This window comes from Chenopodium quinoa, unplaced genomic scaffold, assembly GCF_001683475.1.
Source record: "Chenopodium quinoa cultivar QQ74 unplaced genomic scaffold, ASM168347v1, whole genome shotgun sequence".
NCBI classification, from domain to species: domain Eukaryota; kingdom Viridiplantae; phylum Streptophyta; class Magnoliopsida; order Caryophyllales; family Amaranthaceae; genus Chenopodium; species Chenopodium quinoa.
This window is the reverse complement of record NW_018743548.1, coordinates 144,169-157,259: the sequence shown is the minus strand read 5'-3', so window position 1 is coordinate 157,259 and position 13,091 is coordinate 144,169. Positions and strand designations below refer to the sequence as shown.

The following is a 13,091-nucleotide window of genomic DNA, read 5'->3' as shown; positions in this document are numbered from 1 at the left end:
GCAACAGAGAATGAAAATTCCAAGTTATGGCACCAAAGACTTGGTCACATGAGTGAGAAAGGAATGAAGATCATGCATTCAATTGGAAAACTCCCTAGTCTAAAATCTGTGAATTTAGACATGTGTGAAGAATGCATACTTGGAAAGCAGAAGAGGGTAAGCTTTCAGACATATGGAAGAACTCAAATGAAAGAAAAATTGGAGCTTGTTCATTCTGATGTGTGGGGACCAACAACCACCCAGTCTATAGGTGGAAAACAGTACTTTGTGACTTTTATTGATGATCACTCTAGGAAAGTATGGGTTTACTTTCTAAAATAAAAGTCCGAAGTGTTTGAAGTTTTCAGGATATGGAAAGCCAGGGTTGAAAATGAATCAGGTCTGAAGATCAAAAGATTCAGGTCCGACAATGGCGGAGAATATGAGGACACCAAATTCAAGAAGTTTTGCTACGAGCATGGTATTAAGATGGAAAGAACTGTGCCAGGTACGCCTCAGCATAATGGCATAGCTGAGCGGATGAACCGAACATTGACAGAAAGAGCCAGAAGCATTCGTATACAGTCAGGTCTACCAAAACAATTCTGGGCAGAAGCCGTCAATACAGCAGCTTACTTGATCAATCGAGGACCATCAACTCCATTGGAGTACAAATTACCAGAGGAGGTATGGAGCGGCAAAGAGATCAAATTGTCGCACTTAAAGGTATTTGGTTGTGTAGCTTATGTGCACATTAGTGATCAAGGCAGAAATAAGCCTGATCCTAAATCAAAAGTTTGCACTTTTATCGGTTATGGCGAAGATGAGTTCGGATACCGCATTTGGGATGATGAAAGCAAAAAGATTATTCGTTCAAGAGATGTAATTTTCAATGAGAGAGTCATGTACAAAGATAGGCATAAAATTGAGAGTTATGAAACAAATAAAAAAGAATCTACATTCATTGATGAAGATTATGTCCCAGACAGTACGATGCAAGAGTACACTATCATAAGTACTCCGCAACAAGAAGAACATACTGTACAAGGCAGTACATCGCAATCAAATGACATACAACAACCTTCTTGTCCAACTCCTACACTAAGAAGGAGTACTCGACCACATGTGCCTAATAGAAAATATATGAATTATTTGTTATTAACTGATGATGGGGAACCAGAAGATTATTATGAAGCATCCCAGACCAGAGATGCTAGCAAGTGGGGGCTTGCAATGAAAGATGAATTGCAATCCCTGATTTCAAACCAGACATGGGAACTAACTGAGTTACCCACAGGTAAGAAGGCCCTTCATAACAAATGGATATATCGAGCAAAAAAGGAGCACGATGATTCCAAGAGGTATAAGGCTCGACTAGTTGTCAAAGGTTTTCAACAGAAAGAGGGAGTTGATTATAATGAGATATTCGCTCCTGTTGTGAAACTCAATACCATTAGAACAGTGTTGAGTGTTGTTGCAATTGAAGATCTTTATCTCGAGCAGTTAGATGTGAAGACTGCATTTCTTCATGGAGATCTTGATGAAGAAATATACATGCACCAGCCAGAAGGTTTTATAAAAAGTGGGAAAGAGCAGATGGTATGCAAACTTAAGAAAAGTTTATACGGGCTAAAACAAGCCCCAAGACAATGGTACAAAAATTTTGATAACTTTATGCACAAGGAAGATTTCCAGAAGTGCAACGCTGACCACTGTTGCTACTTCAAGAGATATCAATCCAGTTATATGAATGATATTATAAAGTTGAAGCATCAATTGTCAAAGGAATTTGACATGAAGGACTTGGGTCCAGCAAAGAAGATTTTAGGAATGCAAATCACAAGAGATAAGCAGAGAGGCACTTTGCAGTTATCACAATCAGAGTACATCAAACGTGTTCTTCAGAAATTTAATATGGGTGATGCTAAGCCTGTTAGTACACCGTTGGCGAGTCATTTTCGTCTATCAAAGGATCAGTCCCCTCAGACAGATGAAGATAAAGAATATATGGCCAAGGTTCCTTATGCCTCGGCTATTGGAAGTTTGATGTATGCAATGGTTTGTACAAGACCAGATATTGGACATGCAGTGGGAGTTGTAAGCAGGTTTATGTCCAATCCAGGAAAAGTCCATTGGGAAGCTGTTAAATGGATTTTGAGGTATTTACGAGGTACAATTAATAAGTGTTTGTACTTTGGTAAAGGTGAATTGAAAATACAAGGTTACGTTGATGCAAACTTTGGCGGTGAAGTCGATAATAGAAAGAGCACAACGGGTTATGTATTTACAGTTGGAAATACAGCCGTAAGTTGGATGTCCCAACTACAAAAGATTGTTGCTTTATCCACTACAGAAGCTGAGTACGTGGCAGTGACCGAAGCTAGTAAAGAGATGATATGGCTTCAAGGTTTGTTAGATGAGCTGGGGTTCAAACAAGTGAATAATATTTTGTATAGCGATAGTCAGAGTGCTATACATTTAGCAAAGAATTCGGCGTTTCACTCAAGAACAAAGCACATCGGTATTCGTTATCACTTTATCAGGTCTCTTCTAGAAGATGAAGTGTTAACTCTTAAAAAGATTCTTGGCAGTAAGAATCCAGCAGACATGTTAACGAAAACAGTGACGATTGACAAGTTGAAATTGTGCTCAACATCAATTGGTCTTAAAATGACAGAAGACTAGTTGAGGTTCTACTCCTTGGTGTGAAGACAGATTGAAATCAGTCTTCAAGTGGGAGATTGCTGGCAGATAATTAAGAAACATAAAGAAAAAAAAAAATGGTTATTAAATAACCATGCATTACCATTGAAAATTAAAGGTGTTTCCAAATATAGGGAAAAATAACTAATGGTAATAAATATTGCAGGCTAAATTTTAAATGGCTTAGGTTGTTTTAGGAAAACTATAAATTGAGCATTTCCTTCATTTGTATGTAATAATTTCAATAGAAAATGTGAGAGAAGAAAAATAACTCAGAGAAAAGAGGGGTTGTGTTTTTGCACTTTGGTATAAACAGACATTTTGTTTATATAATTTATTTCTCCCTCAAATTTGATTAAATAGAAAATTTGCATTATTTTCTTAACACTAAATTGGCCTAAAGTTGAGATAAAACTATAATTGAGCAAACATTTAAACAGGAAATTAAGCTATTTGTAGTATTTGGCCCCCCTAGGATTTAAACTTTGGTGGTTCTTGGAATGTACAAGAAATGGGAAAAGCTACAAGTAACTAGTTTGTCCAAATAGTTGATGTGATTAAATATATAATTAATTTATGACTATTAATGTATGTCGGTGCATCGCATCTAATTAACAAAAATAAGTCTTATATACTTTTTTTTTTGTTTCATAATACTCGTAATATAACTTTTTATCACCCAAATTTATGAAGAGATTAGATCAGGTTAAATTAGATTAATAATAATAACTTAATCAAGTCACCAATATGATTTTAGGTTGTCCTTTTATCTTATCTAATTTCTTTCTGAATTTTCGTGGCAAGACGTTGTGTTACAATTTACAAATAGAAAGAAAAAGTATGAGGTAAGAATATGGAGTTGTGATTATTAGAGAAGTACCTTTTGTACCTTATTAAGTTAAAAGCTAATAAGAAACTTAAAGTTGCAACCTCAAAAGTCAAAACTTCGATTTAATCTTTCATTGACATGAAAAAGTCCTACTAAAAACGGTCATTTGTAATGTTTGACTCGATGCCATTGTGAAGTTTTCTTATGTATATATTGTTAGAAGGTATATGAACCTAAATACAATTATATATGCGAACTATTCAGATATAGAATTTATTTATTCGCTATTATATAGTTTGGCCAAAATAAAGTGATCTAATTAATAATTATTATTATTATTATTGGGTTGATTTACGTCTTTTTTATTTTTTAAAGTAAAGGTACTGTTTTATATGTGTAGAGACCACTAAAGCTTTTTTAATACACGATGGGTGAATTAGGAAAGGAGTCTATATAAATAGACATTTAGGATTATGGTCCCTTGTAGTACATATATATGACTGTCAAAATGAATCAGTAGAGAGAAAACTTTAGTGTATATGTACTAGAAGACGCATAATAATCAAGAAGCTAGAGTATTCAACCAAATTATCATTGAATCAGATACGCAAATTATGATTTATCGATTAATTAGACATAAAGATTAAAGTATGAATAAGGAATTATCCTAGCATATACAGTACTTCGTATGAAAAACAAGCATAACGATTGTCAATGCTTTTATCATATCAATAAAATTGAATGATATTTGGATTTTTCAGGACTTGTCAAATAACAAATGAAGTGTTCTACAATTAATTATGGAACATATGTAGATAGATGTACTAATTGATTGTCATGATAGTGATTTTACTTGTATATGAGAGTAATGAGACAATTAAATAAATCATATGATCCCCAATATCTTAGATGCGTTCTACTCACCTTATTTTCATTATCTAAACAGCTAAACTTAATTGAACTCATCAAAAATAATATAAATTGAACAAATTATAACTTTAACTTAGGCAATTCTTATTACTCGCTTATTTAGACTTATTTGTCTTGAATTTATCGACCGTATGTATCTAAACTTATTTTTACAAAAATAAGTGAAAATATCTCCAACGTTAATAATCATATTGTTGCTATATTGACTCCTTCAAGATATAGTAATATTACATTATTAAATTAACAAGGACAATTTACAAGTGGGTTTTTCCTCAAAAAATTTACAAGTGGGTTTAATTTGTTACCAGTGGATGATGTATGCAGGTTCATAATCTTGGCAGAACATGCAGTAGTATGTTCTTTTTTTAGGGGAGGGGTGTTCTTAATGTTTGTATTAAGAATTACCTTGTCAATTTTAAAAAACAGGGTCATCTCTTGGGTCAGAAATTGGTACATGTAAAGTGTAATATTCTTTTATAATAGAGCCAAATTGCACAATTTAATCAGAGAATGATAATAATGTACTGTGCACTTTGATTGGGTATGTGATTATGTGTATAACCCTAACAATAGCTAATAGCTAATGTCATTGAGGGCATATTATTGACTACTACGTTGGATTACGGGTGATTTTAAATTTTTCAATGACCTTGCACTCGATAAGAATTTGATTCATACAAGTTGTAAATGGAAATCCATTTGTTGATTTGTAAGTAGGCAACGAAGCACTCCATTATTGTACGGAGTATTAGTTATAATCACTCTATCTTCTGCGTGAGAATTAAAGCACGTGGTTTTTTTATGTATCTTTTGTCATAATCTGAGTTCTTTCAATTACAATATAGAGACACTAACTAACTTTTCATCAAGCTTTCCATGTGAGATAAGAGAGTGCTAAATTGCTAATAGATCAAATTAATCAACAAGTGAGTTTAGAATACTCGTGCAACATTACAGAATAAGGAGGATGACTGACATATAAAAGTGGTGGAAAAATTTATTTATTCCCAAATAATAAGACTTTCTCCGTGAGTTTCTTGTAATAAGGTATTAGAGCCAATGAATCTAAAACCCGGGCTTTAATTAAGGTACTATATACTTGGCCTCCGTAGTCCGTACAAGATCTATATTTTAGCCAAATTTCAATTTCTTAGTACTAATTCCCTTAATTTTCAACATTGTAGTTCTTAATTTCTTATGCCAAATGTGACCGTCATTACCAAGATCTTGTGGTACATAATCCCTCTCAAATCTCAATCGTAAAAGTATCTTTTCTCAATCATTTTCGGTGTAGTTTGAAGAGTAAAATGTTACTTAAATAGGTTGCAAATGTTTGATTATTACTCTCGTAATAATAATAATTTAATTGTTAAAAAGCACAAAAAGTAAGGATTAGTAAGAATATTGAAATTTCGTTGGGCTCCTACACAACAAAATGGACCGTTACAAATTTGGTGAGCCGCTCACCAGAATATCACATGTACTTTCATTCGGAATTTGTGCTGTCAATTACACTACAGTACTTCTTTCGACTGTTTCGAGTACTACACTGCTAACCGCTTGTTAATTATGTGTAAATCATTAGTCAAAAGAAGGGTATTTAACAATCACTAATTTAAGAGTTTGCTTAAGGAGTGTATTATTGGCTTTGTGACGAGGGTGCTTAAGATGCAAGTTGAGTTCATGTAGCCCGGCTCAGCTCGACTCGACTCACTAATATATTAAATCAGTTTAAATGAGTTGAGTTTTGATTAAGCATTGATGACTGAACTGTTTGATTGAATCAATCTCATATAGCTTATAGCTTATAAATTATAAATAGTCTTATCTCAATAACATCCATATCTTATGTTGTATTTAGATTTTTTGTCTTTAATAATATGAAATACTTGATGATAATGGATTTTACGAGCTTCCTGTGAATTTTCAATTTAGATTTTGGGTAGTTCAACTCAACTCCCCAATCAACATTTTGAATCGATCCTTTCAATGAGTTGAGTTTGAGTGACTTGTAAGTTATCTCGTCTCATAAACACTCCAAGGTTTGTGAACATAAGCAAATTTAGGAAAGCCATCTCCTTCCTTCACTCTCTTCTTCCACCAAGAGCCCTAGTTAATCGTTGTTTTTAAAGGGTTACTATATATACAAATGCTCTTTCTATTTTTTGGTGCATAGTTATGACCGAAATTAAGTTAGATGGTGAGTTGACCAAGTCAAAACTCAAAGAGTAATTAAAAAAAAAGTTATCCATCCAAAATTTATTAATGATTTTTACATATTGAATTTCTTGCATGCTCACTTAACTAATTATGAATAAGGTACTATACATATTTTCTTCCCTCTCATCACTATGAAATATTTTGAGATCAATTAGCTAGTTATTACTCCCTCTGTCTCTATTTGATTTTTCTATTTGTAATTTTGACACTATTAATAAGGTGAAAGAATTTTCTAAATTTCTCTTAATATATAAGACATAACATAGTCATGTTGAGTCTTATTTGATTCGTCTCAATGAATAGATTATTAATATTCAATTGTTATATTTTTCACTTATAAGCAACTAACGATATTTATGGTCAAAGTGTTGCATTGACAAAGATACACAGTCCAAATGAAAAAATCAAATGGAGATGGAGGAAGTACATTCTATGATTAATATTATTAGAGATTTAATTAATTAGAGATAAAATCAAAATTCTTGTATATATACAACCTTGAATTAAAATTTCTTAAATTTTTTTTCTCATACAGAAGTTTAAACTTCCTTAAAATATCAACCAAACAACCATGCATCATACATTCATACTTGTATTAGTTGTATATATACATGACATAAAGAAGTGTTGCATGAAAGGAAACAGGAAATAGGGCAATTTCTCCTTTAGAGAACAAACCACTTTAAAAGCGACCTTATATAAAAACCGAAAGAAGGTAAATCTTGCTCTTATTCTAAGCTCTAAAGTGTATGCAATGTCATGGTGAGATGAGCACATAACAACCTAGTCTACTTGTCTAAATCATGTACCCATCTAAATGAAGGCATGTATCCATAGAACATAAATTACCAAAAAAATAAAAAAAAATATGCATTTCGTTATTAATTTATTATTGCGTGCAACACTTAAACCTTTACACTATTCGTATATTATACTTGAATACACATGATGATTCATATTTAAGGAAAAATATAGTCATGTGAGATTTTATTAGATTTTCTCATAGTATATCTTCAAAATACAGAGTGTCAAAATTTATATTATTTCTTATAAATTTTACGAGTACTTATTGAAATTTACAGCACGTTTTGTGTGCGACTGGTCACACCGTGTGGCCGCTTGTAAAAGAACAAAATTATCCATATAACACTGATGGAGTAACCCCTAGAACGTTGACAGAGTAACCGCTGTAACACTAATAAAGTAACTCCAGAACACTGATTGAGTAGCTCCTATAATACTAACGAAGTAATCCCCATTATGACTTGCCACACGATTTGGTTATTTGTGTGAAATTTAAGTACATTAGTGATTGATTTTTTTTTTTATTTTTTTTATTTTTTTTTATTTTTATTACAGAAATAATAGGTTTAATGTAAGAAAATTGCAACTTTTAAGAAACAGAGAATATACTTCGTATGTATAAATATTAATTCCGACAATAACAAATTCATACACACAAGATAGCAGCAAGTGACAATACGACATTAGTCACATTACCAAATATTTCAGGGAGATTGGTCGGTGCTTTATCTTAGGATGCTACGAACTTTGTGACCAATGAGGAAGATAACTGTTTAAACCCCAAACCCCCCCCCCCCAAAAAAAAAAAAAAAAAAAAACCATCTTAAGATTAAGGATAGTAATGTAGGTTGATGCCCCTTGAGGGTATAGGGCAAGAAGGCAAAGATATAAATCATATAATGAATTAAAATTGAGGATAGTTTTCTTAATTTATAGGAAGTGTATCATCAGTATTGTAAATGTTGCTAATAATAGGTCACTTCCACTATTTGCAATATTTATGGAGCTCGTATTTTGTTTGATTTATGATGCATAAATCTGTAAAAAAAATGAAAAGTGTCTATTTGTTATACGTTTATGCTATAATTCAATGACAACATTTCAATCCATCTTAAGCAAAGATATGCCATTATTTTGGAAGAATTTCTTTTATAATAGTTGAGACAATTTGGAAAGGCTAAATTTATATATTGAGCATTGGATCACCATTCACCCCACCCTAGCTAATAGAAAAAGAAAACAAACTAGACCAAACTATCCATTAGGTAATGTATTTTCATAGTAAGTTACTCCCAATATCATTTTTCTATAATTGAAAGTAAATAGTAGCCCATTAAAAAAATCTAATCATACACCACTACTACATACTTGTATTACCGAGAGAGAGACCTCCTTATACACTGGCCTAGGAGGTCACCTCGTATCCTCAAGGTGCGAGGTTCGATTCTCATTAGTGACAAATCTCCTCCCCTTACCCTCACATATTAATGCATTATCAGCTAGGTTTCCTGTGATTAAAAGCTTTATTACGGAGTTTACAATAATAACCTACTCCAACGATATTATAAAACGATAATTTATAATTTTTTTTAAATCATTTAAAATAATTGACGTGACTATTAACTACAGATAAATTAATAAAGTATATTAACAAAATCATGATATCCTCACCCTGAAGGCCCCAACCCCCTCTCCTCCCTCCTTCCTCCTTTATTTTGGGGCTTTCATCATAGTAAGAAAAGCAAATTACATGTGTTGCAATAGTTTGACTAGGTTAATCCCTACAAAATGAAAAAGGAGGGAAAAAAAAGGAATAAATAAACAAAACAAACACCAATAATACACACTTCAAATTCTTTATTTCTTTTTCATAAAGTCATAAAAACCAAAGTCATATTGAAGTCAAGACCACTGTTACATTTATAAAACCCAAAATCCAAACAAACCCTTAAACCTCACCAATTACCTCCTTTTCTCCCCATTCTCTCTCTTCTTTTTTCCTTAGCTTCCAAGTTCTAAGCATTATTTGTACACCCTTTTATTTTCTCTCTCTAAAATCCTGAAAAATTCACTTTTTTCTCTTCAAATTTCAGAGCTTTTTCTGAAATCTTAAAATCCTCTGTTTTTTTCTCTGTTTTTTTACTCTGTTTTTTGGGGCCTTTTCTGTTTTTTATTGGAAAATGGGAAGAGCACCTTGCTGTGATAAAGCAAATGTGAAAAGAGGGCCCTGGTCTCCTGAAGAAGACGCCACTTTGAAGAATTATCTTCATAAAAATGGCACTGGTGGTAACTGGATTTCTCTCCCTCAAAGAGCTGGTAATTTTTATTTATTGTTTTTATCTGAAACCCCACATTTTATTCTTTCATAATTTTGATTTTTATTCCGAAAAATTTGATCTTTTTTGATAAAATATACTGTTTCATTTCATTTCTCTCATACCTATTAATTTTTTTTGGAAAATTTTGATTAACCCAGAGAATTGTTTTCTGACTTTACTTTTGAAAAAAAAAAATAAAAAAAAATCATATACCCATTTAATAATTATCATCATTCAGTGTGAAAAATAAACAAAAAGATCAAATTTTTGTTATTCTTTTGGTCAGATTGATATATACCCAGTTGCATGTTCACTGTTTTTATCCATAATTTTGGCCTATTTTCTGGCATGAATTTCATACCCATGCAATAATTTTACAATTAATAGAGTAGACTAAACTAATTACTATGATTAATTAGCTAAAGATTGAATTTTTAATTGTTGGTTTTACAATTTTGGTAGGTTTAAAGAGGTGTGGAAAGAGTTGCAGATTAAGGTGGTTAAATTATCTAAGGCCAGACATAAAACATGGAGCTTTCAGTGAAGAAGAAGATAACATCATAATCTCTCTTTTCTACAAAATGGGGAGCAGGCAAGTTCATTTTCTCCTTCAATAAAAAAAAAAACATTTCTTTACTTGTAAATTACTTAATAATTTATATAATTATTGACTAACTGAATTTAAATATTGACTAATTGGTACCATCAAGTTGAATAATTTAACTTCAAGTCTGTGTTTTATATGGATTAATTTATTAGAATAAATTTTATGACCCTCTAGTTGTTTTCATATAAAGGTGACAACTTGTGTAGAATACCAAGTTTAAATTATAGTGATAAAATCTTTTGTGATCAAAGTTTTTTGTCTGTGTTATTGTTAGTAGTAGTATTTTACTTCTTTTCGTCCTTCCATCCGAATTTAGTTGTCACTCTATACTTGTAATACAGTATCTTATCGAGTATGGACATGATTACGTGACTATTAGTTTCGGATGATGGATGGATAAGTACTCGTTTAATGATGGAAAATAATGGGTTAATGATATGATTTTGGGTAGGTGGTCTGTGATAGCTGCCAATCTACCAGGAAGGACAGATAATGATGTGAAGAATCATTGGAATACTAAGCTTAAGAAGAAGCTTTTTGGTGGAAGCAACAACAATATTAACAAATTCAACCCTTCTAATATCCCAAAAATTGATGTTCCTTTTACTTATAACAACAATATTTTTAACAATAATCACACCATTTTTCAAGCTCCTAAATCTTCTTCAACTCCTTCATCTTCACCTTCTCCTACACCTAGCTATGTTGATACTGATCATAGCTTTAATCATGATCATAATCATAATCATAATCATATGTATGTTCCAATGCCTAGCTTTTCAAATTTGTTGGCACATTGTAGCACAACTACTTCTCCTATGGCATTACTGCCTAATTATGCCAATTTGTCGAATATGGATAACCCATTTAACCCGGTTCCTAGCCCGAATTACTCATCCGGTCAGTACCCGCTTCACCAATCTAGCTCCGCCCTCACGGTTCATGAGAATGTGGGCCCTCCGGAGGAAGGTTCTAGTGTATCCGGATCGTCGTCTGCTGTTTATGGATCGAGTTTGGAGGATGACCTGTTTTTCGCCGAGTTAGGGTTCGGGTTGATGCAAGAAGTGATGATGAACCCGAATTGTGGTTATGGTGATCAAGAAGATATTAAGCCTCAAGGACTTGGTCAAAGTGTGGCTAATTGATTATTATTATTCTGACTTATAGGAGAGATCAATTAGGCATCTTAATTAAGTTTGCTTGTTTATTGTTAATTAATAACTACTAGTAGTATACTTTTAGTATTTTAGTAAATTAGCAAGTTTTATTAAACCTCCTCATTTGGTTGTTCATAGTAGGGGACAATGTAATGTGAATCTGATTGAAGTAATTGATTAACCAAAAAAAAGTTGATATTGCATGTTATCAAATATCAATACCTCCATTTCTATAAGTTTGTACCTTTTGATTTTTTGGCATTATTTATAAACTTTACTTTGTTCATCATTTATAATTTTTATATATGTAACGCATGCTACTTGAATATTCATGTAAGACAGTCTCTTAAGAATTGTCTTAATTGTTTTTTTAATTTAAAAAAAATGCAAAAACGGATATAATTAATAAAAGCAAGTATTTATTTTAGATCAAATTTTTTAGCAAGACAAAAATGTGATTCCCACATTTTATATTTCTTACTTTATCCATTTTCATTTTACAAAATATAATTATAGTTATGTTACCCAAAAAAAAAAAAAAAAAAAAAACTAGTGGGGTCTACAAGAATAGAGGTTTGTTTGAATAACAGAAAGAGGAAGGAGGGGGATCAGCATGTCAGTTAAGAAAAATGGTCAAATGTCACGAAATGTGCATGGATGTTGAAGGTAAGGCCAATTCAAAGGAGTTTTATTTTTATTTTAGGGATCCCAAAACCTGCCTTTTGCTGCTCACTCATTCACTTATTATACTCACTATATTACTACTGAAATAGTACACTACACTAGTACTCATAGTAGTCATGAGAGTATCATGGTCAAATGCTATTTTATTGTTTCTTCCACCCCCATGCACCTTGCATGACATTTCTACGACTATAACGCTCTTCTATCTCTATTGTAGTCGATGGAATTGAAGACCTCTCCCATGGGGCGGAGGAAATCCGCTTTTATAGATGTGTGTATTGACCATCGCGTAATTTATGATTAGAAAATGAATATGTACAGTTTATTTGGGGTTGGTGAGATAGCTAACATTGTTTATTTATACGTCATATGATATGATTATCAATTACATATCAATTCTATATTGTATTGAGATTTGAGAGTGTATGTGATGAATATTATTTGCTAGCGGAATATAGTTTAATTATATTTCGTTGTCGTTCACATTAATGGCTAAGGAGTAGTAGAAATTCGGTGGCTATGTGATTTTATAACTAGAAATTTTGACTTTTAAAATTTCTAGTTAATTGATGTGTAATGTCGAGCAAAGATCGAGATAGGAGTTCCTTATCTTGGTTGTGGTTTTTTTGACTAATTCAATCCTCTTTTTTGTCATTGAAATGAAAGTTTACAAAAATGAATTGAACCAAACTAATAAAAGGTTCGCTTTCTTTATTAAAAGCAACAACCTTAGCTAGTATTTCATCAAGAATATCCAAGATACTTTGTTTATAATCCTAGTATTCAAAGAGTACATCAACAAGATCCAAGATACTTTGTTTATTATAATAATTCCAAGGGTCTTTAGAAATTCTACCTTT

General features: G+C 32.1%; 1 protein-coding gene across 1 annotated transcript; it reads left to right on the top strand.

Annotated features, from left to right (window-relative positions):
• The first annotated feature begins 9,048 nt into the window (after positions 1–9,048).
• LOC110740227 (transcription factor MYB36-like) lies at positions 9,049–11,783 on the top strand. The gene is made up of 3 exons (XM_021920710.1): positions 9,049–9,781; positions 10,246–10,375; positions 10,842–11,783. Exons 1-3 carry the CDS (start codon positions 9,646–9,648, stop codon positions 11,533–11,535), a joined length of 960 nt encoding a protein of 319 aa, XP_021776402.1. The 5' UTR covers positions 9,049–9,645; the 3' UTR covers positions 11,536–11,783.
• Positions 11,784–13,091: the final 1,308 nt, after the last annotated feature.